This window comes from Poromitra crassiceps, assembly GCF_964638095.1.
Source record: "Poromitra crassiceps genome assembly, chromosome: 13".
Taxonomy (NCBI): Eukaryota; Metazoa; Chordata; class Actinopteri; order Beryciformes; family Melamphaidae; genus Poromitra; species Poromitra crassiceps.
Window position 1 is genome coordinate 43,388,478 of NC_139644.1, and position 24,689 is coordinate 43,413,166.

General features: G+C 43.0%; 1 protein-coding gene across 1 annotated transcript in view; it reads left to right on the forward strand.

Moving 5' to 3' along the window:
• xylt1 (xylosyltransferase I) overlaps positions 1-24,689 on the forward strand; it is a gene marked incomplete at both ends in the record, with an annotated part of 71,445 nt that overhangs the window by 31,552 nt on the left and 15,204 nt on the right. Inside the window, 3 exons of the mRNA XM_083649249.1 lie at positions 8,230-8,310; positions 15,388-15,604; positions 16,214-16,390. Of these exons, the coding sequence (XP_083505375.1) occupies positions 8,230-8,310; positions 15,388-15,604; positions 16,214-16,390 (475 nt within the window). The remainder of the gene's footprint in view (positions 1-8,229; positions 8,311-15,387; positions 15,605-16,213; positions 16,391-24,689) is intronic.

The following is a 24,689-nucleotide window of genomic DNA, read 5'->3' on the forward strand; positions in this document are numbered from 1 at the left end:
AGCACAGTTTATACGTCATGACCCCAGGCCACTCCCCTCCGCCCCCCGGCCGCTCCGCCCCACCCCACCCCCCAACATACCGGCTATTTGACGATTAGATTCCCACATGCGAGCGCTCAGGTGTGAAGGGAAATTCCGGGAAATGTCCGATATTGACTTACAGGTAATTTTCCGGTACGCATGTGGAAAAACGGCTTTAGAGAGATCAGTCTGTCTGCTATCCTCTGCTTTCCCTGTCTATTAGAGAGATCAGCCTGTCTGCTATCCTCTGCTTTCCCTGTCTATTAGAGAGATCAGTCTGTCTGCTATCCTCTGCTTTCCCTGTCTATTAGAGAGATCAGTCTGTCTGCTATCCTCTGCTTTCCCTGTCTATTAGAGAGATCAGTCTGCTATCCTCTGCTTTCTCTGTCTATTAGAGAGATCAGTCTGTCTGCTATCCTCTGCTTCCCCTGTCTATTAGAGAGATCAGTCTGTCTGCTATCCTCTGCTTTCCCTGTCTATTAGAGAGATCAGTCTGCTATCCTCTGCTTCCCCTGTCTATTAGAGAGATCAGTCTGTCTGCTATCCTCTGCTTTCCCTGTCTATTAGAGAGATCAGTCTGTCTGCTATCCTCTGCTTCCCCTGTCTATTAGAGAGATCAGTCTGTCTGCTATCCTCTGCTTCCCCTGTCTATTCATTAGGGCGACACTTGTCTAGTCCCATGCTAGAGTATAGTGCAGGAGGGAGTGGCTGTTTGCATCGTTTTGAGCCCACACACGAGCCGAGCTTGATATGAAGGCTGTGCCAGATGCACATGGGAGAAGTTAGCCGGGAAGCCTTTCTGCCAGAAAGCGATGATGCGGTTCAGAGGAATCTCCATACAACTCTTCAAACATGTTTCATTGCATTTTTATTTTTGTTTTTTGTTTATTTTGTTTTTTAAGGATGTTGGTTGTTATGGTTAGGGTTATGCAAGTAAAACAACTTGGTTAAGGTTAGGGTTAGGGGTTGAAAATGTTCAGCCAAAATTGTGGTTTGGGCTTGTGGCTTAATGGGTAAGGTAGTTGCCTTCTGAAATCTGAGGACTGGGGGTTTGATTCCTGGTCAAGCCGCATACCTTTTTAACAAGCATTTTTATGATTTGAACATGTTAAATTATGTGCTTAGGGTTTGGTTGTGGTTAAATAAGAAAACCCTAACCGTAATGAAGTTGTTGTTGCCTAACCGTAAACATAACAACCAACACCCTTAAAACAAAAATAAAAATGCAATATAACATGTGAGTTGTATGGAGATTCGTCTGTTCTGCGTCATCCCTTTCTGGCAGAAAGCCTTCAAGGCTAACTTCTCCCATGTGGAAGCGAAACCGTCCAGCTGCCCTACAAAGATTGAGTAACTGGAATGGCATTGTTTACGAAAGAGAGACACTTAGTTAAAACATGAAACCGCATCCTGTTTAGGCACGTGTCCATTTAAGGAAATAAATCGACCCGAACACACTTAAACACTGTTAAACAAACAGCTATTGGTGATGTAACTTACATTTCTGAATCCATTTTGTTGTTTAGATGTGTTTTTGTTATTCCTGTGGTTAAGTGGCCGAGCGTAAATGATGTGACACCACACACATGGATATTCCCCCCCAACGACACTGAGCACACTAGCTGTCTATGTGGCTTCTACTAACTGATGCAGGAGAAGGACAGTGGATACAACAACACTGAGCACACTAGCTATCTATGTAGCTTCTACTAACTGATGCAGGAGAAGGAAAGTGGATACAACAACACTGAGCACACTAGCTATCTATGTAGCTTCTACTAACTGATGCAGGAGAAGGACAGTGGATACAACAACACTGAGCACACTAGCTATCTATGTAGCTTCTACTAACTGATGCAGGAGAAGGAAAGTGGATACAACAACACTGAGCACACTAGCTATCTATGTAGCTTCTACTAACTGATGCAGGAGGAGGAAAGTGGATACAACAACACTGAGCACACTAGCTATCTATGTAGCTTCTACTAACTGATGCAGGAGGAGGAAAGTGGATACAACAACACTGAGCACACTAGCTATCTATGTAGCTTCTACTAACTGATGCAGGAGGAGGAAAGTGGATACAACAACACTGAGCACACTAGCTATCTATGTAGCTTCTACTAACTGATGCAGGAGAAGGACAGTGGATACAACAACACTGAGCACACTAGCTATCTATGTGGCTTCTACTAACTGATGCAGGAGAAGGACAGTGGATACAACACTGAGCACACTAGCTATCTATGTAGCTTCTACTAACTGATGCAGGAGGAGGAAAGTGGATACAACAACACTGAGCACACTAGCTATCTATGTAGCTTCTACTAACTGATGCAGGAGGAGGAAAGTGGATACAACAACACTGAGCACACTAGCTATCTATGTAGCTTCTACTAACTGATGCAGGAGGAGGAAAGTGGATACAACAACACTGAGCACACTAGCTATCTATGTAGCTTCTACTAACTGATGCAGGAGAAGGACAGTGGATACAACAACACTGAGCACACTAGCTATCTATGTGGCTTCTACTAACTGATGCAGGAGAAGGACAGTGGATACAACACTGAGCACACTAGCTATCTATGTAGCTTCTACTAACTGATGCAGGAGAAGGACAGTGGATACAACAACACTGAGCACACTAGCTATCTATGTAGCTTCTACTAACTGATGCAGGAGAAGGACAGTGGATACAACAACACTGAGCACACTAGCTATCTATGTAGCTTCTACTAACTGATGCAGGAGGAGGATAGTGAATACAACAACACTGAGCACACTAGCTATCTATGTAGCTTCCACTAACTGATGCAGGAGAAGGAAAGTGGATACAACAACACTGAGCACACTAGCTATCTATGTAGCTTCCACTAACTGATGCAGGAGAAGGAAAGTGGATACAATACTGAGCACACTAGCTATCTGTGTAGCTTCCACTAACTGATGCAGGAGAAGGACAGTGGATACAACAACACTGAGCACACTAGCTATCTATGTAGCTTCTACTAACTGATGCAGGAGAAGGACAGTGGATACAACAACACTGAGCACACTAGCTATCTATGTAGCTTCCACTAACTGATGCAGGAGAAGGACAGTGGATACAACAACACTGAGCACACTAGCTATCTATGTAGCTTCTACTAACTGATGCAGTAGAAGGACAGTGGATACAACACTGAGCACCAGTGTTGGGGGTAACTCATTACAAAAGTAACATATTACATGTAATATATTACTTTTAGCAGTAACTCAGTAATATAACTTATTACTTTTAGGATTTCAGTAATATTATACCAGTTACTTTGTCAAGTAACTCAAGTTACAAATTGAGTTACATTTGATTAAATCAAAGCACATATTTCAAAAAGATACAATCATTTCCTAATCAAACTGTGTGTTTTTATGCAAATAACCACTATAGATGACAATAACAAAGGAAAATAATAACATTTCGAATTTTGGACTGTTAACACTGATTTCAAGGTGGTTGAAATTATTTTTCGGGATGGTTCCGGGGCGGCAATGTCATTCTGCTGCTGCTGTTATTTTGGTGAAAGTAATGCAAAAGTAGTGTAATAAGTAATGAGTTACTCTACACAGAAAGTAATATTGTAAAGTAACTTATTACTTTCAAATGAAAGTAACTAGTAATATGTAGTATATTACATTTTGAAAGTAACTTGCCCAACACTGCTGAGCACACTAGCTATAGCTTCTACTAACTGATGCAGGAGAAGGAAAGTGGATACAATACTGAGCACACTAGCTATCTATGTAGCTTCTACTAACTGATGCAGGAGAAGGAAAGTGGATACAACACTGAGCACACTAGCTATAGCTTCTACTAACTGATGCAGGAGAAGGACAGTGGATACAACAACACTGAGCACTCTAGCTATCTATGTAGCTTCCACTAACTGATGCAGGAGAAGGACAGTGGATACAACAACACTGAGCACACTAGCTATCTATGTAGCTTCCACTAACTGATGCAGGAGAAGGACAGTGGATACAACACTGAGCACACTAGCTATCTATGTAGCTTCTACTAACTGATGCAGGAGAAGGACAGTGGATACAACAACACTGAGCACACTAGCTATCTATGTAGCTTCCACTAACTGATGCAGGAGAAGGACAGTGGATACAACAACACTGAGCACACTAGCTATCTATGTAGCTTCTACTAACTGATGCAGGAGAAGGAAAGTGGATACAACAACACTGAGCACACTAGCTATCTATGTAGCTTCTACTAACTGATGCAGGAGAAGGACAGTGGATACAACAACACTGAGCACACTAGCTATCTATGTAGCTTCTACTAACTGATGCAGGAGAAGGAAAGTGGATACAACACTGAGCACACTAGCTATCTATGTAGCTTCCACTAACTGATGCAGGAGAAGGACAGTGGATACAACAACACTGAGCACACTAGCTATCTATGTAGCTTCTACTAACTGATGCAGGAGAAGGAAAGTGGATACAACAACATTGAGCACACTAGCTATCTATGTAGCTTCTACTAACTGATGCAGGAGAAGGAAAGTGGATACAACACTGAGCACACTAGCTATAGCTTCTACTAACTGATGCAGGAGAAGGACAGTGGATACAACAACACTGAGCACTCTAGCTATCTATGTAGCTTCTACTAACTGATGCAGGAGAAAGGAAGTGGATACAACAACACTGAGCACACTAGCTATCTATGTAGCTTCTACTAACTGATGCAGGAGAAAGGAAGTGGATACAACAACACTGAGCACACTAGCTATCTATGTAGCTTCTACTAACTGATGCAGGAGAAGGAAAGTGGATACAACACTGAGCACACTAGCTATCTATGTAGCTTCTACTAACTGATGCAGGAGAAGGAAAGTGGATACAATACTGAGCACACTAGCTATCTATGTAGCTTCTACTAACTGATGCAGCAGAAGGACAGTGGATACAACAACACTGAGCACACTAGCTATCTATGTAGCTTCTACTAACTGATGCAGGAGAAGGAAAGTGGATACAACACTGAGCACACTAGCTATCTATGTAGCTTCTACTAACTGATGCAGGAGAAGGAAAGTGGATACAATACTGAGCACACTAGCTATCTATGTAGCTTCTACTAACTGATGCAGGAGAAAGGAAGTGGATACAACAACACTGAGCACACTAGCTATCTATGTAGCTTCTACTAACTGATGCAGGAGAAGGAAAGTGGATACAACACTGAGCACACTAGCTATCTATGTAGCTTCTACTAACTGATGCAGGAGAAGGAAAGTGGATACAATACTGAGCACACTAGCTATCTATGTAGCTTCTACTAACTGATGCAGGAGAAGGACAGTGGATACAACACTGAGCACACTAGCTATAGCTTCTACTAACTGATGCAGGAGAAGGAAAGTGGATACAATACTGAGCACACTAGCTATCTATGTAGCTTCTACTAACTGATGCAGGAGAAGGACAGTGGATACAACACTGAGCACACTAGCTATCTATGTAGCTTCTACTAACTGATGCAGGAGAAGGACAGTGGATACAACAACACTGAGCACACTAGCTATCTATGTAGCTTCTACTAACTGATGCAGGAGAAGGACAGTGGATACAACAACACTGAGCACACTAGCTATCTATGTAGCTTCTACTAACTGATGCAGGAGAAGGACAGTGGATACAACAACACTGAGCACACTAGCTATCTATGTAGCTTCTACTAACTGATGCAGGAGAAGGAAAGTGGATACAACAAAGAAGTCAAATGCAATAATACATGTGAAAGTAATGCATGGAGGAGGAGGATCTGAGGGAGGAGTGTCTTCACAGCTGGAAGACTATTTCTTTCCTACCTAGTTTTTGCGCAAATAGAGTACAGCAGGGATGACGTATTTTTGTACGCTTACCCAGAAATTCCCGCCATGCTGGTTTGTAGGGAAAAAGGCAATGGGATTTTTGTATATGGATTTCGGTTAAATGATTGAAATAAGGTCTGGTTAACAAAGGTTTATGAAACAGCGAAGTTTTTGTTGATTGATTGATTGATTGATTGAATTTATTTGACTAATTAAAAAATACGATACACCAACAAGCATACAGTATAAAATAGTTCATCAGGATATCACAATAAAGTCGTTAAGCTTATTTCCATTGTGGTCCTGAGGTCTCGGCTGGGAGGCAAACAGAAAAGGGAGTGACGCTATCGGTATCCGTTCACAGCAAGATAGGCTAATCTTCACAAACGAGAATTGCGTTTAAAAAAACTGCATTTATGCTTCAAAGTCATAAAAGTGGTCCTCGTTTATGAATATGATCTTGCCGAGTATAGAGCATTGAAAAGGCGTATTGCTGAACATAGAAGCACTATCAGATGCAAAAACATGAATGATCCTGTGGCAGCTCATTTTGTTGAATTCAAATCACATTGGTATTGAGAAGGTCTCACTCACTCTTAGAGGAGGTCACTTGGATGTCTTACTTTCCAGGAGGGAACACTATGGGACCCACCGCCTGAGAACCCCGTCCCCTCATGGACTGAATGTAGGCTTTGATTTGAAATGTTTTCTGTGAAGTAGTTTTAACCTAGTTATTGGATGTTCAGCTTGAGTTGTTTATGATGTTCATGTAGAGCTCATGTTTAAACTCTTTCTATCTATTAGAAACCTATTTGCACAGTCGTAGGGAGGAGCAGAGAGGATTCCGAGCAGCCGAAGATGGCGAGTTCTGCCTCCGGCTGAAGGGTTATTTTATAGGCCTTAGAGTACCAATCAAATATTTTGGCCCAGAATCCGGATAGTGAAGGGCAAAACCCAAAAGCATGGGACAGTGTACCCTCTTAACACCTGACACCTATCACATAGTGGTGAGGGTAGATCTTGTGCAACCTAGACTTGGAATAGTGAAGACGGTGAGCGACTTTAAATTGGATCAGCTGGTGTCTGCTGTTAATTGAGCAGAGTTGGACCACAGACAGACTCCTGTCCCATATCATTTCAGACAGATCAACAATGTGTCAACAATCAAGTTCCTCCTTCCACGACTCTCTCACGACTGTGGGGAAAGTGAAAAGCAGCGCTTGCCCCTCCCTCATTACCAGCACTGAGGTGCCCTTGAGCAAGGCCCTTAACCCCAACCGCTCCAGCGGAGCTGCTCAGTGGCCAGCAGATCAGACTGTGGTTGTACTGCTCAGTGGCCAGCAGATCAGACTGTGGTTGTACTGGGCAGCTTCCAGGTATGAATGTGTGTGGATGTGAACAGGGCGCTCCTAAAAGAGAGAGAGAGCATTGCTCTCAGTGAGACTCGCCCTGTATAAATAAAGGTTAAACAAATAGTTGTGAACTATGGATCTGTGGTACAGATGTGCCAAGTGATGATTGGCAGAGTTGATGATTGACAATATTTCTCTCTCTGTTTCTCCCTTCTTCCCTCTCTCTCACTCTGTCTCTCTCCTTCCCTCTCTCTCTCCCTCCCTCTCTCTCTCTCTCTCTCTCTCGGTCTGTGTCTCTCTCTTCCTCCCTCTCTCTCGGTCTGTGTCTCTCTCTTCCTCCCTCTCTCTCTCTCTCTCGGTCTGTGTCTCTCTCTTTCTCTCTCTCTCTCTCCCTCTCTCTCGGTCTGTGTATCTCTCTTCCTCCCTCTCTCTCTCTCTCTCTCTCTCTCCCTCTCTCTTGGTCTGTGTCTCTCTCTTCCTCTCTCTCTCTCTCTCTCCCTCTCTCTTGGTCTGTGTATCTCTCTTCCTCCCTCTCTCTCTCTCTCTCTCTCTCTCTCTCTCCCTCTCTCTTGGTCTGTGTATCTCTCTTCCTCCCTCTCTCTCTCTCTCTCTCTCCCTCTCTCTTGGTCTGTGTATCTCTCTTCCTCCCTCTCTCTCTCTCTCTCTCTCTCTCTCCCTCTCTCTTGGTCTGTGTCTCTCTCTTCCTCTCTCTCTCTCTCTCTCTCTCTCTCGGTCTGTGTCTCTCTCTCTCTCTCTCTCTCTCTCTCTCTCTCCCTCTCTCTTGGTCTGTGTATCTCTCTTCCTCCCTCTCTCTCTCTCTCTCTCTCTCTCCCTCTTTCTTGGTCAGTGTATCTCTCTTCCTCCCTCTCTCTCTCTCTCTCTCTCTCTCCCTCTCTCTTGGTCTGTGTCTCTCTCTTCCTCTCTCTCTCTCTCTCTCTCTCTCTCTCTCGGTCTGTGTCTCTCTCTCCCCCTCCCTTCCTCAGGACCAATGAACAACTTGTGGCTTTCCTGTCAAAGTACCGCGAAAAGAACTTCATAAAATCTCATGGCAGAGACAACACACGGTAAGATCTCTCTCTCTCCCTCACACACTCACACACACACACACACACTCACACACACACACACACACACACACACACACACACACACACACACACACATGGAAATACAATACATCATCTTGTGATTAAAGGGTTTTTCAGATTTCAAAGTGGGCCCTGGCAATCCTAAGTTTGGGAACCGAATAATACAAACAACCACATACCAGGGGTGGGCAACTATTTTTCATGGGCGGCCACATGAGAAACCCAGATTGTTGCCGGGGGCCGAACAAATATTGTCATGCCGTAACCCATGGATGGGCAACTTTGATGATAGAGAGGGCCACAAAAAATTTCCTCGCTAGTCGCTACCAGGTTTTGCTGAGGGCCGAACGGCGCCAGCGCGAAAGATTTGGTGCATTTGAAGCCAGGCTTAGAGGAATAACTCATTTTAAATGATCAGTTGTGACGTCATTATTCAGTCTTAACCACCAATATTTGATCCTTTTCTCACTCACTCCTATGTCACCACTTGCTCTCAAAAACATTTTTGACCACCTGCCAATATGGTTGCTAGATTTTAAAGTTACCAGCCAATTAGAATTTCCACTAGCCGAAATGTTTTTCTTGAAATAAACCAGAATATGAGTGTGTTAATTTAAACATAAGTATCAATAAGTGGCCCGGGATTCTCAAAGCCTGTGTTGAGGGTCACACAAACAAAAATGCACTCTTGAAGCTAAATAAATCCAAAACCAATGAGTTAATTATTTAAATTTCTACTTCAATGTAGCCTTTTAGGCATAAAGATTATTGAAAGATATTCCATATTCCAGACTGAAATGCTATAACAGAAGTGGATTATTGGCCAGAATGAGATGAACATTTGGACACTTATTCAGTGGGTAATCTTGCATGTTGCGTTCAGGTGTACTGTAATTTTTTTTGGTGTGACATACACACTTATATACTGGTATTGTAGAGGAATGTGACATGGAATTCACCATGATGGACAGTGCCCTTTAACACTGTGGGTTGTGGGAGGTGATATGGAGGGTGTGTAGATATATGAGGAAGTTACCTGGTGGTGGTGGTTGGTGTGTGTTTGGAATAAACAGCGTGAGTGCCAAATCAAGCTCCTTCGTCCTGCCTGCTCTCTGCGCCTCTTATGATGGCCTATTTGTATTACTTTTTTCTGTATTATTTGCTCCATTGGGAAGACATAGAGAAGATTATTGCATTTGTCCTCATCACCCCCTCTAGATATCAGATGGAAGTTGAATGATCCAGAAACTATGCTTATCCCTGTTCCCGCCAAGCCTTCTTTCTCATAATAGGTCATTATTGTAGATATTTTAGATTCAAAATAGCTGTACATTTGACACTCTCCATTTGGAAGTATTTCCAATACGTCTATTTTATTGAGCAAAACTGACAAGGACACTGGGGCAGGCACTTTAAAAAAAATACCTGGCAGGTGATTGGATGAGCCATCTGTCTATCACTTCTATCACAGGCTCGCTTCTCGCTGGCCCCACATGGCAAGATGCATTTGTCGTGCGAGCGTGATCTTGCAAGGTTACTTTGGTTTCCCTCCTCATCACAGAAACACACATGAGACAAGGTTACTTTGGTTTCCCTCATCACAGAAACACACAGGAGACAAGGTTACTTTGGTTTCCCTCATCACAGAAACACACATGAGACAAGGTTACTTTGGTTTCCCTCATCACAGAAACACACATGAGACAAGGTTACTTTGGTTTCCCTCATCACAGAAACACAGGAGACAAGGTTACTTTGGTTTCCCTCATCACAGAAACACACAGGAGACAAGGTTACTTTGGTTTCCCTCATCACATAAACACACAGGAGACAAGGTTACTTTGGTTTCCCTCATCACATAAACACACATGAGACATGGTTACTTTGGTTTCCCTCATCACATAAACACACAGGAGACAAGGTTACTTTGGTTTCCCTCATCACAGAAACACACATGAGACAAGGTTACTTTGGTTTCCCTCATCACATAAACACACATGAGACATGGTTACTTTGGTTTCCCTCATCACATAAACACACAGGAGACAAGGTTACTTTGGTTTCCCTCATCACATAAACACACAGGAGACAAGGTTACTTTGGTTTCCCTCATCACATAAACACACATGAGACAAGGTTACTTTGGTTTCCCTCATCACATAAACACACAGGAGACAAGGTTACTTTGGTTTCCCTCATCACAGAAACACACATGAGACAAGGTTACTTTGGTTTCCCTCATCACAGAAACACACATGAGACATGGTTACTTTGGTTTCCCTCATCACATAAACACACAGGAGACAAGGTTACTTTGGTTTCCCTCATCACAGAAACACACATGAGACAAGGTTACTTTGGTTTCCCTCATCACATAAACACACAGGAGACAAGGTTACTTTGGTTTCCCTCATCACAGAAACACACAGGAGACAAGGTTACTTTGGTTTCCCTCATCACATAAACACACAGGAGACAAGGTTACTTTGGTTTCACTCATCACAGAAACACACATGAGACAAGGTTACTTTGGTTTCCCTCATCACAGAAACACAGGAGACAAGGTTACTTTGGTTTCCCTCATCACATAAACACACATGAGACAAGGTTACTTTGGTTTCCCTCATCACAGAAACACACATGAGACAAGGTTACTTTGGTTTCCCTCATCACATAAACACATGAGACAAGGTTACTTTGGTTTCCCTCATCACATAAACACACAGGAGACAAGGTTACTTTGGTTTCCCTCCTCATCACAGAAACACACAGGAGACAAGGTTACTTTGGTTTCCCTCCTCATCACAGAAACACACAGGAGACAAGGTTACTTTGGTTTCCCTCATCACAGAAACACACAGGAGACAAGGTTACTTTGGTTTCCCTCATCACAGAAACACACATGAGACAAGGTTACTTTGGTTTCCCTCATCACATAAACACACAGGAGACAAGGTTACTTTGGTTTCCCTCATCACAGAAACACACAGGAGACAAGGTTACTTTGGTTTCCCTCATCACAGAAACACACAGGAGACAAGGTTACTTTGGTTTCCCTCATCACAGAAACACACATGAGACAAGGTTACTTTGCTTTCCCTCATCACAGAAACACACAGGAGACAAGGTTACTTTGGTTTCCCTCATCACAGAAACACACAGGAGACAAGGTTACTTTGGTTTCCCTCATCACAGAAACACACAGGAGACAAGGTTACTTTGGTTTCCCTCATCACAGAAACACACAGGAGACAAGGTTACTTTGCTTTCCCTCATCACAGAAACACACATGAGACAAGGTTACTTTGCTTTCCCTCATCACAGAAACACACAGGAGACAAGGTTACTTTGGTTTCCCTCATCACAGAAACACACAGGAGACAAGGTTACTTTGGTTTCCCTCATCACAGAAACACACAGGAGACAAGGTTACTTTGCTTTCCCTCATCACAGAAACACACAGGAGACAAGGTTACTTTGCTTTCCCTCATCACAGAAACACACATGAGACAAGGTTACTTTGGTTTCCCTCATCACAGAAACACACAGGAGACAAGGTTACTTTGGTTTCCCTCATCACAGAAACACACAGGAGACAAGGTTACTTTGGTTTCCCTCATCACAGAAACACGCAGGAGACAAGGTTACTTTGCTTTCCCTCATCACAGAAACACACAGGAGACAAGGTTACTTTGCTTTCCCTCATCACAGAAACACACATGAGACAAGGTTACTTTGCTTTCCCTCATCACAGAGACACGCAGGAGACAAGGTTACTTTGCTTTCCCTCATCACAGAAACACACATGAGACAAGGTTACTTTGCTTTCCCTCATCACAGAAACACACAGGAGACAAGGTTACTTTGCTTTCCCTCATCACAGAAACACGCAGGAGACAAGGTTACTTTGCTTTCCCTCATCACAGAAACACACAGGAGACAAGGTTACTTTGGTTTCCCTCATCACAGAAACACACAGGAGACAAGGTTACTTTGCTTTCCCTCATCACAGAAACACGCAGGAGACAAGGTTACTTTGCTTTCCCTCATCACAGAAACACACAGGAGACAAGGTTACTTTGGTTTCCCTCATCACAGAAACACACAGGAGACAAGGTTACTTTGCTTTCCCTCATCACTGAAACACGCAGGAGACAAGGTTACTTTGGTTTCCCTCATCACAGAAACACACAGGAGACAAGGTTACTTTGCTTTCCCTCATCACAGAAACACACAGGAGACAAGGTTACTTTGGTTTCCCTCATCACAGAAACACACAGGAGACAAGGTTACTTTGCTTTCCCTCATCACAGAAACACACAGGAGACAAGGTTACTTTGCTTTCCCTCATCACAGAAACACGCAGGAGACAAGGTTACTTTGGTTTCCCTCATCACAGAAACACACAGGAGACAAGGTTACTTTGGTTTCCCTCATCACAGAAACACACATGAGACAAGGTTACTTTGGTTTCCCTCATCACAGAAACACACAGGAGACAAGGTTACTTTGGTTTCCCTCATCACAGAAACACACAGGAGACAAGGTTACTTTGGTTTCCCTCATCACAGAAACACGCAGGAGACAAGGTTACTTTGCTTTCCCTCATCACAGAAACACACAGGAGACAAGGTTACTTTGCTTTCCCTCATCACAGAAACACACATGAGACAAGGTTACTTTGCTTTCCCTCATCACAGAGACACGCAGGAGACAAGGTTACTTTGCTTTCCCTCATCACAGAAACACACATGAGACAAGGTTACTTTGCTTTCCCTCATCACAGAAACACACAGGAGACAAGGTTACTTTGCTTTCCCTCATCACAGAAACACGCAGGAGACAAGGTTACTTTGCTTTCCCTCATCACAGAAACACACAGGAGACAAGGTTACTTTGGTTTCCCTCATCACAGAAACACACAGGAGACAAGGTTACTTTGCTTTCCCTCATCACAGAAACACGCAGGAGACAAGGTTACTTTGCTTTCCCTCATCACAGAAACACACAGGAGACAAGGTTACTTTGGTTTCCCTCATCACAGAAACACACAGGAGACAAGGTTACTTTGCTTTCCCTCATCACTGAAACACGCAGGAGACAAGGTTACTTTGGTTTCCCTCATCACAGAAACACACAGGAGACAAGGTTACTTTGCTTTCCCTCATCACAGAAACACACAGGAGACAAGGTTACTTTGGTTTCCCTCATCACAGAAACACACAGGAGACAAGGTTACTTTGCTTTCCCTCATCACAGAAACACACAGGAGACAAGGTTACTTTGCTTTCCCTCATCACAGAAACACGCAGGAGACAAGGTTACTTTGGTTTCCCTCATCACAGAAACACACAGGAGACAAGGTTACTTTGGTTTCCCTCATCACAGAAACACACAGGAGACAAGGTTACTTTGGTTTCCCTCATCACAGAAACACACAGGAGACAAGGTTACTTTGCTTTCCCTCATCACAGAAACACACAGGAGACAAGGTTACTTTGCTTTCCCTCATCACAGAAACACACAGGAGACAAGGTTACTTTGCTTTCCCTCATCACAGAAACACACAGGAGACAAGGTTACTTTGCTTTCCCTCATCACAGAAACACACAGGAGACAAGGTTACTTTGCTTTCCCTCATCACAGAAACACACAGGAGACAAGGTTACTTTGCTTTCCCTCATCACAGAAACACACAGGAGACAAGGTTACTTTGCTTTCCCTCATCACAGAAACACACAGGAGACAAGGTTACTTTGCTTTCCCTCATCACAGAAACACACAGGAGACAAGGTTACTTTGCTTTCCCTCATCACAGAAACACACAGGAGACAAGGTTACTTTGCTTTCCCTCATCACAGAAACACACAGGAGACAAGGTTACTTTGCTTTCCCTCATCACAGAAACACGCAGGAGACAAGGTTACTTTGCTTTCCCTCATCACAGAAACACACATGAGACAAGGTTACTTTAGTTTCCCTCATCACATAAACACACATGAGACAAGGTTACTTTAGTTTCCCTCATCACAGAAACACACAGGAGACAAGGTTACTTTGCTTTCCCTCATCACAGAAACACACAGGAGACAAGGTTACTTTGCTTTCCCTCATCACAGAAACACACAGGAGACAAGGTTACTTTGCTTTCCCTCATCACAGAAACACACAGGAGACAAGGTTACTTTGCTTTCCCTCATCACAGAAACACGCAGGAGACAAGGTTACTTTGGTTTCCCTCATCACAGAAACACACAGGAGACAAGGTTACTTTAGTTTCCCTCATCACATAAACACACAGGAGACAAGGTTACTTTGGTTTCCCTCATCACAGAAACACACATGAGACAAGGTTACTTTGGTTTCCCTCATCACAGAAACACGCAGGAGACAAGGTTACTTTGCTTTCCCTCATCACAGAAACACGCAGGAGACAAGGTTACTTTGGTTTCCCTCCTCATCACAGAAACACACATGAGACAAGGTTACTTTGGTTTCCCTCATCACAGAAACACACAGGAGACAAGGTTACTTTGGTTTCCCTCATCACAGAAACACACAGGAGACAATAACTGGCGTATCGTTTTTTTAAAGGTGATAAGATTAGAGCTGCAATGATTAATCGATTAGTCGATCGACAGAAAATGTATCTACAACTATTTTGATAATCGATTACGGTAATCATTTTGAGTATTATTTATTTATTTGTTTATTTTCACGGGAACAAAGTCAAAATTCTCTGATTCCAGCTTCTAGAATGTGAATACTTTCTGGTTTCTTTCTTTACTCCTCTATGACAGTAAACTGAAGATATTTGGGTTGTGGACAAACAAAGACATTTGAGGACGTCATCTTGGATGTTGGGAAACACGGAATTGATCATTTTCCACCATTTTCTGACATTTTAGAAACCAAACAACTAATCAATTAATTGGGAAAATAATCGACAGATTAATCGATAATGAAAATAATCGTTAGTTGCAGCCCTGAATAAGATAATAAGTCATGTTATTTTTTTAACAATCCTAAAATGGCCGCCTTGTGTCCCTTCAGCTTCATCCGTAAGCAGGGTCTGGACCGTCTCTTCTATGAGTGTGACACCCACATGTGGCGCCTTGGGGACCGCAAGATCCCGGAGGGCGTAGCCGTGGACGGAGGCTCCGATTGGTTCCTGCTCAACCGGCCTTTCGTCGATTATGTGGTCAACTCCCAGGACGAGCTGGTCAGCAGCATGAAGCGCTTCTATGCCTACACACTGCTGCCTGCCGAGGTAACACACACACACACACACACACACACAAACATACACACACACACACACACACAAACATACACACACACACACAATTTCCGGTTTTGACGGTCCGGTGTACGAGCTTAACCCGGTTTGATTTCATGCCTAGTTTGTTTCTAAACTGACTAACGGGAATCACTGAGAGCCGTGTACTGCTGAGGCCATCAGCAACATGTGGAGGAGGGGGAGATGGCACAGAGCACTGTGGGGTGTTTTGTTGTGGGGGACTTATTTTTTCATCACTTCTCTTTGACGAAGCCATAACTGTTGCTATACGCTCGGCCAGACTACGTTACGGCTGCGGTTTGTCAACAATATGGCGCCGTCCGGGGATATCGAATAAGGTCTATATCATAGTTCAAAAACCCATTGTGGTCAATGGAAAACAGGAATTACATTCTACTTTTAATTTAAATCTGTTATTACACTTCCTCAAGCAATCGCCACAATAGGAAAAAGACGTCTGTATTGGTTTTGGTCTTCAAAATCCCATTTTGGTTTAACCTACCCGTATGTCTATTTTGTATGCTTTAGATGTTTTCTGAAGATTTGTGAAGATGTTTGTGTCTCTCTCTGGCTCTCCAGTCATTCTTCCACACGGTGCTGGAGAACAGCGCCCACTGCCAGAGCATGGTGGACAACAACCTGAGGCTGACCAACTGGAACCGCAAGCTGGGATGTAAGTGCCAGTACAAGCACATCGTGGACTGGTGCGGCTGTTCGCCCAACGACTTCAAGCCCTCAGACCTGCCCCGCTTCCAGGTGAGACCCCAAAAGCCCCCACTGGGACGGGATTGGAATTTGGAAGTCCAGAGAAATGCAGATAATTAAAGTGTAACTAACCCTCAAAACACTTTTTTTCAGCTTTCAACCAATAGGGCTTTTGCGGTGGTGTGTGAAGAATTCTGGCCAAAATTTCCACATTTGAGACCAAACTGTTACATATTCTACAATCTTTATAATTTTCAGCTGCATAAGTGCCCTCTATGGGTTCAAACCTGCTTTTTTTTGGGGGGGGGGGGGGGGGTCTAATGAATGGACAATTTGGTACATCGTAACGTCATGGTGGTATTTGCGCATGGTGTACTTCAATGTGAATCAATTGTATATCAGCTTCATTTTATGCATTAAATGTAGCGTGAGCTGTTCGGGTGCTGGGATAATGTAATGCATTATGGGTAGTCGGCTACTGTGGCTAATGCTAGCGGCTAACGTTAGTTACTTTACATGGCAGTAAAACGCCACTGAATGACCAAATTGATATAACTTTTAACCATTTCGAGCAACACTGTTTCCATACGGACCACCAGCGTCGGTCAGTTGTTTATAACGTGACTATATTTATAACGTGCTCCGGTTTCCAGTTTATAATTCGGGTCTGAATCATTCTGAATACAGCCAAAGAGTATAGTGGGACAAGAGGAGACGCTCTTCTGCCTCTTTCCTTGTTTTTTCAAATGAGGCAGAATGCCGTTTTGCCAGAAATCTGGGGGGTTAGTTCCCCTTTAAATATTAGTTGTTGTTTTACTCAACGCTCTGAATGTTTTCAGCCAACAGCAAATAACAGATGCAGGTGATTAGTGTGGTCATGCATGTGAAATGTGCTCAGCTTGGGGAGTGAATATGCAAGGAGACCCTGCCTTAACTGGAGGCGTGTTAACCCATTATTAGATCATAACAATTTAGTATGAATTATGGGGGTTTTGTTCAAATGTGATTGGACAATGGGGCTTTATAGACAGTAGTCTATTTGGTACGAAGTAGTGTTACTTTCACTGTGGTTCCTGAAATGCAATCCTCCTGGGTAGTGCAGCAGTAGATTCCCTGCCTACTAACACAAGGGTCGCAGGTTCGAGCCCCCGTGTTACCTCCAGCTTAGTCGGGCATCCATACTTAGTGCACAGGCACATTTGGCCGTGTCTGCGGGTGGGAAGCAGGATTAAGGGTATGTAGTGTGACTTCCTCATCATCACACTCTTTGACAGGATGTAGTGTGACTTCCTAATCATGACACTCTTTGGCAGGATGTAGTGTGACTTCCTAATCATCACACTCTTTGACAGGACGTAGTGTGACTTCCTCATCATCACACTCTTTGACAGGATGTAGTGTGACTTCCTCATCATCACACTCTTTGGCAGGATGTAGTGTGACTTCCTCATCATCACACTCTTTGACAGGATGTAGTGTGACTTCCTAATCATCACACTCTTTGACAGGACGTAGTGTGACTTCCTCATCATCACACTATTTGACAGGATGTAGTGTGACTTCCTCATCATCACACTCTTTGACAGGATGTAGTGTGACTTCCTAATCATCACACTCTTTGACAGGATGTAGTGTGACTTCCTCATCATCACACTCTTTGACAGGATGTAGTGTGACTTCCTCATCATCACACTCTTTGACAGGATGTAGTGTGACTTCCTCATCATCACACTATTTGACAGGATGTAGTGTGACTTCCTCATCATCACACTCTTTGACAGGATGTAGTGTGACTTCCTAATCATCACACTCTTTGACCGGATGTAGTGTGACTTCCTAATCATCACACTCTTTGACAGGATGTAGTGTGACTTCCTCATCATCACACTCTTTGACAGGATGTAGTGTGACTTCCTCATCATCACACTCTTTGACAGGATGTAGTGTGACTTCCTAATCATCACACTCTTTGACAGGATGTAGTGTGACTTCCTAATCATCACACTCTTTGACAGGATGTAGTGTGACTTCCTAATCATCACACTCTTTGACAGGATGTAGTGTGACTTCCTAATCATCACACTCTTTGACAGGATGTAGTGTGACTTCCTCATCATCACACTCTTTGACAGGATGTAGTGTGACTTCCTAATCATCACACTCTTTGGCAGGATGTAGTGTGACTTCCTAATCATCACACTCTTTGGCAGGATGTAGTGTGACTTCCTAAGCATCACACTCTTTGACAGGACGTAGTGTGACTTCCTAATCATCACACTCTTTGACAGGATGTAGTGTGACTTCCTCATCATCACACTCTTTGACAGGATGTAGTGTGACTTCCTCATCATCACACTCTTTGACAGGACGTAGTATGACTTCCTAATCATCACACTCTTTGACAGGATGTAGTATGACTTCCTAAGCATCACAATCTTTGACAGGACGTAGTGTGACTTCCTCATCATCACACTCTTTGACAGGATGTAGTGTGACTTCCTCATCATCACACTCTTTGACAGGATGTAGTGTGACTTCCTCATCATCACACTCTTTGACAGGATGTAGTGTGACTTCCTCATCATCACACTCTTTGACAGGATGTAGTGTGACTTCCTCATCATCACACTCTTTGACAGGATGTAGTGTGACTTCCTCATCATCACACTCTTTGACAGGATGTAGTATGACTTCCTAATCATCACACTCTTTGACAGGATGTAGTATGACTTCCTAAGCATCACAATCTTTGACAGGATGTAGTGTGACTTCCTAATATAACCCAGAGGAGTCTCACTCTTTGGCAGGATGTAGTGTGACTTCCTAATCATCACACTCTTTGGCAGGATGTAGTGTGACTTCCTCATCATCACACTCTTTGGCAGGATGTAGTGTGACTTCCTCATCATCACACTCTTTGGCAGGATGTAGTGTGACTTCCTCATCATCACACTCTTTGACAGGATGTAGTGTGACTTCCTCATCATCACACTCTTTGGCAGGATGTAGTGTGACTTCCTAATCATCTGAAACCCACAGGAGTCTCTCAGGACAAGATGAGAATCATCAGACCACCAATGACTTAAAACACACAGGGGTCGAAGTGGGGGAAATCATCAATATGGGCCCTCCAGATTGGATTAAAATGAACAAATATCTCAAGCAATAATGACAATATCCCCCTCACCCTGGAGGGAGTCATCTTGTGCTAATATCCCCCTCACCCTGGAGGAAGTCATCTTGTGCTAATGGAGCTTTTGACCGTCTAAAGCCCTGTTTGATTAGTTCACTGGGGGAGGTCCTGCAATAGTCATTATTACCAACGCAACGGCGTCCATCATCTTAGCAAGTACATGTCTGCCATGTTGCATCATTTTTCCAAGACCAGAAAATAATAAAATGTAACATTTTCAGCAAACTCAGAGGTCATGTGATAATGGACATGAGGTCACGTGATAATGGACATCCATTTGAATTTGCCATGTGTGAAACGTGCATTGACTTTTTAGCAGCTGGCAGATTGAGCGACCAGTGTGCGAGTATAAGTAGACGTGTAGAAAGCAAAGAGCCATCATTTGAGGGAAATTGAAGCTTCTTCATCTTGTACAAATGGTCATAAGTTGGGGCGGAATGGAGGCTTTCAGTGTATTTAAGTCTTACTCAATACTGATGAATGTGCACAATTTTGGACAGTGGAGCCGGAGCGCCATGTTTGGAAGACTCAAACCACATGCATTGAAGAATGCTGTGATCTTCCTCAAGGTCTCTCATAGTGAATCACCTGAGAGATGATCAGTTAGTCTCTCATAGTGAATCACTTGACAGATGATCAGTTAGTCTCTCATAGTGAATCACCTGACAGATGATCAGTTGGTCTCTCATAGTGAATCACTTGACAGTTGATCAGTTGGTCTCTCATAGTGAATCACTTCACAGTCATATTGTGTGTATGCAGAACAAAGATGCATACATAACACTGGACAAGTTTGAATATTGTATTGGATCAAACGTCTTCAGTGTATGTGCTTTGCTTCATGAAGGTAGATGTGAGTCATAGAGCTAAAATAGGCTCCTGTCTGGGTGGTGTCCCCCAAAAATAGCTACCAAAGAGCCGCTGTATTTCCCTGACCCAGCCTGAGCTCTGATACTAACTGGCCAACTTTCCATTCTAACAGTGCGGCTAAAAATAACCTGGTGCACTAGTCAGCAAACAGTATTGACTTAATAGCTGTTACAGTATTGACTTGAATATGAGGTGCTAGCAGCTGGCCTTTATCTGTGAAAGATCGTGACTTTGAAGTGCTAAGAGCAGCTAATTGTAAAGAACAGGGCAGACTTTTTCCACTTAGCCCGTCAGCGACATCACTTTTTTAAACTGTAATTTATTGAGGGAACGTCAGCTGATCTCTGAGCTCCAGCAGTTTCCAGCAACATCCTGCTTCACATTCATACTTGTTATGGAATGGAATTTGCCACTCCTCGTTCCGCTATATAATCATTATAACAGCTTATATAAACCAAATGAATTGAAACCAAGTGTCTTATAAAAGTGTATTTAATAAAGCCATATTCTGAATCTCCTCTAATCATCATTAGAGAAGGACTGCAAACATCTCAATGTACATTGATGTATAGACGACATGAGGATTTCTGGAATGCAGTGAAGATCTCACATTTGACATACGCTTTATAGAGAGGAGAGAAACAGAGAGGGGAGGGGTGAACTTGGAGCACACAGATTGCGTACGTGTGTGTGCGTTGGAACTGTGTGTGTATGTGTGTGGTTTACTTTACATGTTACATGTTACATGTTGTGGGAATTTAAAAAAAACTTCATTTCAAACATATTGAGCTTTACCAGTTACAATCTAACTAGCTAACTTGCTCACTAGCTAACTAGCTAACTTGGTTCTGCTACAACTTTGGTCTTGTTACAATGTGCCGAACATGGACATCATTTGGAATTTGGTGTTACCAGTTACAATCGGCTAACTTGGTTCTGCTACACATTTTACAACTGATTATATACTATGTCATTTTGAGAAACCCACAACATGCAAACCATTTCAGATTATTTTAACACAGTCACACTTTTTTCATTATTTTAAAGGTATAATATGAAACAAACTTTTTTCTTTTTTACATTTTAAAGTCATATTCTTGAAGAGTAGGCCTTCTAGATGCTCGTTTAATTATTATTATTGCACCATAACTCAAAACACAAGTCTGTTGCTTTCAAGTACATCTCAAACTCACTTTTAGCTCTTACAAACTGATATTCCTTGTATCAAGAGCTCTGTCAAAGCTAAAAGATACTTTAAAGTCCCTGGAAACCAAAATCCACAAAAACGTTCTAACTATGTTATTTGGGGTCTTATGTTAGTAATTGTGTGCCTCCGAAATTATTATACATTACTTTCAACCCAAAGCCTTAAAATCGACACTTTTCTACAAGATTCTACAAGGTACTTCCTCATTGAAGAGAGCAGTGCGCGAGGTGCTAAAATGCAGGAGCTTATGACGTCATAAGCTCTATATAACCTTTGTACACGCGCGCAACTCGCTCTTCTCCTTTTGTCCGTTCTTTGCCCCCAGTGACAGCGCTCCCTCAGTGTATGTCTGTTTGCCTCCCACTCTGTGCCGAGCGCTATGCTTCTCTCTCTCTTTCTCTCTCTCTCTCTCTCTCTCTCTCTCTCTCTCTCTCTCTCTCTCTCTCGGGACTAGTGTGAGAGAGAGCACAGAGACACACAGCCTGGTGACGCGAGGTTACTCACACATACACACACACACTGCGCTGTGCAGTCGCACTCTCCCTCTCCGAGCAACGAACACACACACACACACACACACACACACTGTGTGTGTGTGTTCGACACACGCACTCGATCTCTCTCTTTCTCCGTTTCCCTCCCCCCCTCTCTCTCGCGCTCTCCGAGAGACAGAAATTTCCCTGCTGCAGACGGGACACGCCCACACAGTCCGCGGGAGAAAATACACTCTAAAAAATAATTGATTCTCATGACTTTCGCCAGACTGTCAACCCTAAATTTATATACTTTGCGACGTTCATCGTCGTTCAAATTTGGCTGGTGGCTTATTAACATAGGCTCCTGTGATGTGATGAACTCAAAATGCTAAATAATAATAAAATATTTCTGGTTTCCAGGGACTTTAAAATGTAAAAGAAAAAAGCTTGTTTACATTTGCAGGGCCCTAAAAAGTTGTATTTCTAATAATCGCGAGATGACTCACTTATGGGAAGCAGACCTCCAGAAGTGACCCTCCAGAAGTACTGTTTTATTTCTACATCAATTTCTCATATTGAGGTCGGAGACATGACATTGAACACTTGCCAAATTAGGGAAATAACTGGCCCAACGTCATCATTTTAGTACAGTAGTCCATCTAGCAGTCCTCACTGTCTAACCCTGCCCTTCTCAGTGCCATGGTGGCCATGGACCAGAATAGCGTAGCATTCACAAATTAGCAACGCCGCTTTTACATCCAGCAGGCGGTTCTTTGTTGGCCGTAACGACAGACCCGAGGACAGCGTTTGTGGTCCGGCTGCTGCTGGTTTCTATAAGGGAAACTGATCCTGGAAACAGCTGTTGCAGGGAGGCTGAAAGTATTTTGAGAGCTTTGTAGCTCGTAGCAGCTGAGGTTTGTAAGGTTGTCATTATCATAATGTTGGGGTTGCCAGCTCGCAAGGCGGCCTGCAGCCCTGCACAGGAGGTTAGGCACACACATCATATACAGTATACACACACACACACACACACACACACACACACACACACACACACACACACACACACATTTATTTTATTTAACCATTGTTTAACCAGTTTAGCACCTTTTTTAATATGAATAATATCTTTCTCATACAGCAGGGACATACAGCAATCTCAGTGTCAAAGTCCAAATCAAAGAAGTAAGGTGACGAGCTATCAATTCAAAAGTCTGTGTATCAATATAATTGCCGACCTTGAGACCTAAAGAAAGGGAGGATCTCGAAACCAACCAACGTATGACTTTAACGTCTAAAATGCTGCAATAAAACAGCTTGACAATTGCCACAGAGATAGGCTACCTGAGGATATGTTGAACAAGAATATGGTAGAGCATTGGTTCCCAAACTGTGGTCCCCGGACCACTGGTGGTTCACCAGAGATTTTTTTTTTTTTTTTTAAACAGACAACAGTTTTCACATATACACATGACACTGAGGAGTAGACTTGGGCAGATTTTCGGAAATATCACAATATCTGGGAAATATCACGATTTTGAAAATCTACTTTCAGAGGCTGTAGCTGGCTATTTTGTCATCTTAAAAATGACAAAATACACTGGGGGCGAGGGGGGCTTTACGTTTAACTGGTGCAACTGTTTAAGTTGAAATCTTTTCGAGGTCCATGAGACCTCCATGAAGGAGAACATAAAGGCGCTATAAGAGCAAAGCTGGAAGAGAAAGCAGACCCAGAATAGATTCTTAGATTTTTTTTTAAATGTACCAAAGTGAGTAAGTGTATGGAGTGGACATGGCAGGTCAACAGCCTGTGCAGTCCTCATGGTAATCATTATGTTGGGGTTTCCAGGCCCGCTCTCTCTGGCCGTAGCCCACAGTCGCTTTGCTGCAGCCACGCCCTTCTGATGACATCACAAACATGCGCCTGCCACCCCCCAAGCTGGAGCACATGAGATGAGAGAGACAGAAGATTTGACTTCTCCTTAATTGGGTGTAGTAGTGTAGATGTGGAGATAGTGGAGAGTTAATGCTGTCATTTTTGTATGAGGTTTCTGATAGTCATATTACGGTGTGTATGCAGGACAGATACATTATCAGAATCACTTTTATTGCCACAGTATGCAAGTTATATACGAGGAATTTGTCTTAGTGTCTGTATGCAGCGTAGCGGTCACATCAATATACAGAGATAAGAAGTAGGAAGATAACTAAAGACAATCGCAAAGTTGCAAGTGCAATCAATATATACAATATAAGTGTTCTGTGAATGATAAATATGAATTTACGTTGGATTTACATGAGATTTACAGACTGAGTTAAATAGACATTAAATAGGCAGTGGATTTACATGAATTTACAGTCAGAGTTAAATAAGAGTTTACATTGAATGTACATGAAATTTACAGGCTAAGTTAAATAGGCATTAATGTGCAGGGAATTTACATGAATTTACAGTCCCAGTTAGACAGGCATTAAATTAGATACAGTATGAGTTCCAGTTTTATGGGGGGGGGGGGGGGGGTTCAGTTGAGTTTAGGAGGAGGTAGTGAGTTTGTGTGTGGGGGGGGTGGGTTGTTGGTGAGGCCCTTGGTGGAAGGGGTTTCC